This window comes from Perca flavescens, chromosome 4 (assembly GCF_004354835.1).
Source record: "Perca flavescens isolate YP-PL-M2 chromosome 4, PFLA_1.0, whole genome shotgun sequence".
Classification (NCBI taxonomy): Eukaryota; Metazoa; Chordata; class Actinopteri; order Perciformes; family Percidae; genus Perca; species Perca flavescens.
The window spans coordinates 15,661,881-15,668,560 of record NC_041334.1 but is presented as its reverse complement, the minus strand read 5'-3'; the positions used below and the strand labels follow the sequence as shown (position 1 = coordinate 15,668,560).

Genomic DNA, 6,680 nt, shown 5'->3' with positions numbered 1-6,680 from the left:
TAGGCTCACTTGATCCTATTATAAGTTATGTACATATCTGGACAGTCATCTAGACTTGTGCTCACTAGTCTTCTAAATCTCAAACTGTTAACGTCCCTCTGCTCAGCATAAAAGAAGATCTGAGAATGTCTGAAACAAGCAGTTCACTTTCAAATCCACTGTCACAATACACAACCACAATTGAGACAATCCTTAATACAAACAATACTGAGATGGGTGACTTTTATTTTGATTTTCTTTATTGTACAGAAAGATGGTGACATTTACTGAGGCTGCTGTCCTCTGCCGCGTCCGAAGCCACCCCTCTGCAACAGGGAAAAGGTTTTGTCAATATATCAGCCAACCCAAGTCCAACAGAAGAATAACGTTTCATCACTGCACTATACAACTAAACTCCGCTTGCTGGCATTCCTTATCGAACCCATTATAAAACCGCACCCACAAGCGAACAATGTTCGAAATTCTTGTATAATTGCTGTATAAAACATTCATTTGCCATACAAGAAAAAAAATGCTTGTCTTGAAAACAAATAAAACTTACCACAAAGGGAAATTGACATGTTTTACAGTGAAAATATGAAAGCAGTACTTACAAACTGGAATTCTGTGGCAGCTCCAGCACCGGCCTCTGCTTTCTTGTCAGCACCAGCTGATGGAGAAATTATGAATGAACAAGTCAGCCAACAACTTACAAATTTTAAGCTTCAAAACACATAAGCCATCACTAAAAACTAGCAAAATAACACAATGTTTACTTTTGAGAAAGTCTGACTACATTGAAATGGAAGATACCCAAGTTAAATAACTTCGATCTATTGTTTTGAAACTTAGCTAAAAAAAAAAAAAAAGTTAACATCCAATGCTTAAATGCAAGTTTAAATTGAGGGATTTTCTTTCAATTCTATAATTTTTTTTCATTTCCAAGAAAAAATTGTTGTCAATCATCGAGTATTCTCAATGCATAAAAATCAACTTACTATTCCAAGACAGTCACTATTTCTACCTGCCTTTGTAAGACTTTATGTTGCTCATTTAAACTATTAACATAACACAAGGCCACATAAGCAACTCCGTTCGTAAGGGTGGATTACATTGCTACAAGTATACTTACGGGGTGCAGCAGATCGCCTGTATGTATCTCTGTCAGCCTCACCACGGTTAAGGCGGGCGGGCCTCTCTCCTTCCATTCCTGCAGAAATAAACAAGGAAAATTCAGCTCAGGTCCACTTTGGTTATGGGTTATTTTGCTGCACACAAAAGGATGAAATCAAGAGGAAAATCTGTACATTTAAGTGAGAGTTTAGTTTTAAAGCCAAGGGGTTTCACTTAATACAGTGAGCCATGTAAGGGAACAGTATTGGTTAACATTTGGCCTCAGGGACTCTATAGGTGAGGCCAAAACCTCTTGATCGCCCCCCTGGTGGCTGGCTGCAGTATAGATCATAAATCCAATCCCCTCCATGTTAGCAGATAGGACATGGGCCAAACTAAAAAATATTTATTTTTTTCTCAATAGGTGGTTTTTCATTTTAGGTAGTTCTTATCACACTGATGTTTGTTCAAGTGTAATTTATTTCTGATAAGTGGTTTTCATTGGTTATGTGATGCTATAAAAATGGTGAAATTTCATGATTGACAGCTGTTTGACTGATTGACTCGCAATTGGTCAGGTGAGTGTCGGGTGGGACTTGATACTGCAGCTTCAACGCCTGATCCTTACTGCACAGACTCTGGCTCCAAAATTACAAGATGCAGCACCCATATCTGGGATATTATGACTTCATTTTAATACAGTGGAAGTAGGTGAAGGCGTGTCGGCCATCTTTAGATACAGTCTATGGAGCAGATTATTCATGACCAACTTGAAGAGACTTGTATGTCTAATGGCAGTTACACACCAGACGGCCAACCGTCGACAGAAAAGCCAGTCGGACTGATCAGTCTCCCTGAGTTGGTCCAAAAAGTGACTCAGAACACACTGAAGAGACGAGACGTAATACGTCTCCATAACAGCAGGCGGCGCTAATCTGTATTGTTGCCCAAAAAATGAAAGCCAACATCTGAATGGACAAACGCGTCACGTGGGTTTGTTTTCTAATGCTACAGATCTGTTGGCCAGTCTATTGTAAACTGGCCTACACACTTTACTTAACATGCAGTTCAAGAACATTAGGTAACAATTAACCAGTCCACCAGTATGTAGTTATGTTTTTTTTTTAGTATATACGCACGCTTGTCAATAAGTAGATCATATCTGCCTTTAATTAGTCTACATATTTTTAAAAACAAACTAAACTAAGTTTACAATAAATTAATGTATTCTTTAATTCTAGGGATTGGGTAGGCTCTCTAAATATTGGTGTTTTATTACAAAATTAAACTTGTCAATGTAAATATACATTTATTTTCCTCTGCATGTTTTTTGCTTTTGTAAGATTTATATCATGGTTATTGTATTGTGTCTAATTATTGTAATTATAATCACCTTGAAATTCTCTCTAAAAAGCACAACATTTTCTGGGGATCCACTCAAAGATTCCTGTTTGATGTAAGATACTTAAATACATAAGCATCAGCTGTTCTGAATAAGGTAGCAGATCCAGACATATGTACTGATAAAGAAAGCATGATTATCTGACTTGTGACTTACCCCACAAAGTCCAAGCCCTTCCTACTAAATTAGCAGAAAATATTATTGAGACTTGATCGGTGGTTGGATTTGCATTTTCCAATTTTATAATTGTATAACATAATTCCATTACAGCATGTGATCTGAGGTTAATACACAGCAGAAACCCTCAACTATCAGTTGCTTAACTCAACACTTAGCCATGGCTGCAACCTTTTGTCTTCATGATGTTAATCTCTCTAGAATGCTTCCACTCAGCAGGCTAAAAAGGCCCTGACACACCAAGCCGACGGCCGGGCACTAGTGGCGACGACAGCCGCAGCAACAGAACCGAACAGAGCCTACGGTCCCTCTGCTTCACTCCCCACCAGTAAGACAGCGGTACTGGGAGATGGCTAACCAGACTGTGCCTCTCCCTGTGCCTTTAAGGCTTTCTTTCCGCAAATAAGTCTCCCTATGGTGGGAGCGGGGGGACCTAATGGCCCGCTGCTGGCTCGTTAGCTAACGTTAGCTTGCTAATTTCACCCACCCAACATGCCTTTATCACACACTGGTTACTGTAAATTAGCCAAACTAAATTGTCACTCATCTGGCAATAGCAATATGTTTTCCAACAATGTGGCGAGAGCGTGTAAATTAAACATTAAGTTAGTTAAACATTTTACTAATTCAAGCCAGAGACACACCAAGCCGATAATCTGCCATCGGACAGTCTGACGAGGTCAGTGACTTGAGTCTGTTCGGTGTGTTCCGTGCCCTCGTCCGTCTGAGGGGCCATTGGCCTTCACTGCCGGCAGTCTGACTCAAATGACCAATCTGATTGGTAGAGCGTTAACCCGGAAACAAGGAGCAGGATGAGCGTGACTAGTCTCTCAAAATCAGACGAAAATCTTTTAAACTGACTTGTCGATCTGAAATGAAGACCGATTCAGCAACTGCATGGCCTATTTCATGGTCTTTACATTAAATATCACGATATAGGACATTAGTTCATTAACGTTTATTTTGTAATGTGTAGATATGTAGAGATCTTTTAAAAAGACATGTTATTGTTGGAATAAATATGCCTACACAAGTAGTTAAGTATATCTTTTCATTTTTGACCAGTTATGGCAGCTCGTGTGTATCAGATTGATCAAATGAGATGAAAAATGAAAGGAGCCTTGGGCGTGCCTGTCAGTGTTTTCCTCCCTGTTGTTTCCAAGCTGAACAGCCAATCAGATGAAAAGGCTGTTTGGGCAAAGGCGCAAGGCCCAGACTATGCAGACGGTCAGTCACCAGCGGCCGAAAGTCTGCTTGGTGTGTCAGGGCTTTTACATAAATACTTGATAACTTGTGTTTTTTGATGGTCAGACTGCAAAATGCAGAGGGAGTCTACAATCAATTTGATGTATTTTGAAAACTTAAAACCCTACAGATTAAAACATTAGTATTCTAGTGGCACTGGCTGATACTAGCTTTAAAAAGCAACATAAGTTATTATCAGTGTCAGTATTCTGCAGATTGTGGCATTGGATTTAAAAAAATAAAGTATATTCCAACAATAGAACAAAAGCAAGCAATAATCAACCCAAGGCCCATTACGTGTATTACAGTGAGCTTACCCTTGGGCCTGGGCCTTGCGGTCTCTGGGCGGGTCTGGCGGCGCAGGGTGGCGGGAACAATCTCAGGGGGAAGGTGGAGGAAGTCTCTCAGATACTGGATACCTTCGTTGGTGAGGTACCAGTAAAAATGACGCCAGGCAAATTGCTCCTTGACATACCCACAGGACTTCAAGGACTGAGGAAAAGCACAAGCATAATGTAGTGTAGTTTTCACACTGGGTAGAGTACTACCAACTCCTCTACTGTAAGCACATACTACATAGTACACACAGTGCATCTTTTCAGACAATGGTTCATGAACATGTAATGCTCCCCTTTTTGAAGCTCATTTTTATTCTTGTGTCCACCCACCTCACCACATGAACCAACTGTTTAACCAAAAAAGCCCCATTTTGTTAAAATACACTTATCAAGAACAAACCATTTCTTTACAAGCATGATTCTGATTGTTAAAGAAAAAAACAAAAAAAAATTCAACTATGTCCAGATCAGTTTTTAGAAACAAAAAAAAAAGACAAAACTCCCCAAATACTTACGGACACGTGTCTCTTCCCTCAAAAAACAAAAACTGATTATACTCTACATGTTTTGCAATCTCGCTAACATGTATCTTGCCGGCATTGTTATCATCAAAACACTTGTATTTTTATCGTTCAAAAATAAAATCAGGCTTCAACTTTGTTGTTTCTCCCTAGCCATGTGTGTACCACCACAAGTATCAATGCCTCCCATCCCACAGTTTGTGCCCCTCATGTACATTCAGGTTACAGGGGCAATCATTGGTTTCTCTAAATAAAGATAATTAACCGCAATGTTTGATAAATCCAGAAAGTCATGTAAAAACATGAGCCACTGTTCTGTTGGTATTACCAGAATCCTCAAAGACTAACCATCTGGATAAAAAAAAAAAAAAAAAAAAACATTCCATCCAGTGCATTAGAATCTATCATAGAAACAAATGGTTACTTACCTCTGCAACCCAAATATAAACTGATGCATGAGGCACAAACTGGGGATAATGGCCATGCAGTATCAGAACAACTACTTTTAAAAGTTCAACTTTATTCAGCTGTGCTTACTTCCAATGTAAGTAAAATCTGAGCATGAAATGTAAAAATCTTTACAAAATGCGAGTGGATGTTGCCCAGCATTTTGGACTATCACAAATGTAATTTTCCTATTGGACCTTGATGTGTGTCCAGTTAAGTGAATTATTTCTATTGAAACATGACCTATTGCTTCTGCAAGTGCAACGACAGCACTGTAACATTACAAATAGTTTATTCTTCAGAAAGAATGGCTCTACGGTTTACCGACCACCATTCGTCTATACAGCTCAGCTAATATAGCTACATCCACATACAAATATCAACCTTTATCACCCAGTTTCTCACCTGCATCGCTTTCATCACATGAAGGTTGGGCACATTCTTGTCAGCAAGCTCCGGATGCTTGGGCAGATGGACATCTTTCTTGGCCACCATGACTCCCTCCTTGAAGAGGAGCTCATAGATAGCAATGCGATTCTTCTTGGGCATCAGCATCTGTTGTAAGCGACATATTTATGCATCAATTTCATCTAGTAACGTTAACGCTGCAGACAGATTACAATAGCTTCCACTATGAGGGCATGTTAGCGGATGGCCTGTTAGCCAATTTAGCTACATGTACTGATATAAACCAAAGCAGCATAAAGCCCATCAACTAACGCTTTATTAAATCAATATGCAAGGTTTGTTTGGTTTACATCACTAGCCACACACTTCCATATAACGTTACATTAACGTCGACCAAGTCGGCCCGCGTTAACCAAGAGAAATGGCAGCCTGTTCGTGAACATCAGTGCCGGGGTCACTTCCCCACTTCTAAGTCTAATATCCACCATTGTAAAGCGTGTAAGGCTGAAATACGTTTAGGTTTTCTATTGTGACATTAACAACAATCGAATATAAAACAATATTGTTTTATCGAACATGAGATGTTGAAGATATATTTAGATTACTACGCCGGGTCTGTCTTTACCTTTCCACTTGTTAAGGGACCGGAGCCGGAAGGAACGACAGTCGTTGATCGGGAAGGTTTATCCTCGCGACCCGGGCCTGCTGGAGATGTTTCGCCCCCTGTTGGTGTGGAGGGGAGAACAACAGCCTAGGGAATATACCGTAATGGTGTAGCAAAGACTGCATTTATTAGTTATACATGAAACAACGTTATTAAGTTATTATCAGTTAAATAAAAAAAAACTATTAAAAATCCATTTCTATCCAACGCTCTGGTGAATGTCATAAAAATATAAGCACATGGGTTCTGTACATGCTCAAATCCTGTCTTTTTTTTAATTAATTTTAGCATTGTTTTATTTACATGTCTTATCTGTATTATTATTATTATTATTATTATTATTATTATTATTATTATTATTATTATTATTATTATTATTATTATTA

The 6,680-nt window shown here is 39.0% G+C and overlaps 1 protein-coding gene across 1 annotated transcript; it reads right to left on the bottom strand.

Moving 5' to 3' along the window:
• Positions 1-205: 205 nt before the first annotated feature.
• On the bottom strand, positions 206-6,363 carry rps10 (ribosomal protein S10). Its single transcript, XM_028576284.1, has 6 exons — positions 6,256-6,363; positions 5,628-5,777; positions 4,234-4,408; positions 1,112-1,189; positions 594-649; positions 206-305 (listed from the first exon to the last, which is right to left on the bottom strand). The coding sequence occupies exons 2-6, from the start codon at positions 5,775-5,777 to the stop codon at positions 264-266; spliced, it is 501 nt and encodes a 166-aa protein (XP_028432085.1). The 5' UTR covers positions 6,256-6,363; the 3' UTR covers positions 206-263.
• Positions 6,364-6,680: the final 317 nt, after the last annotated feature.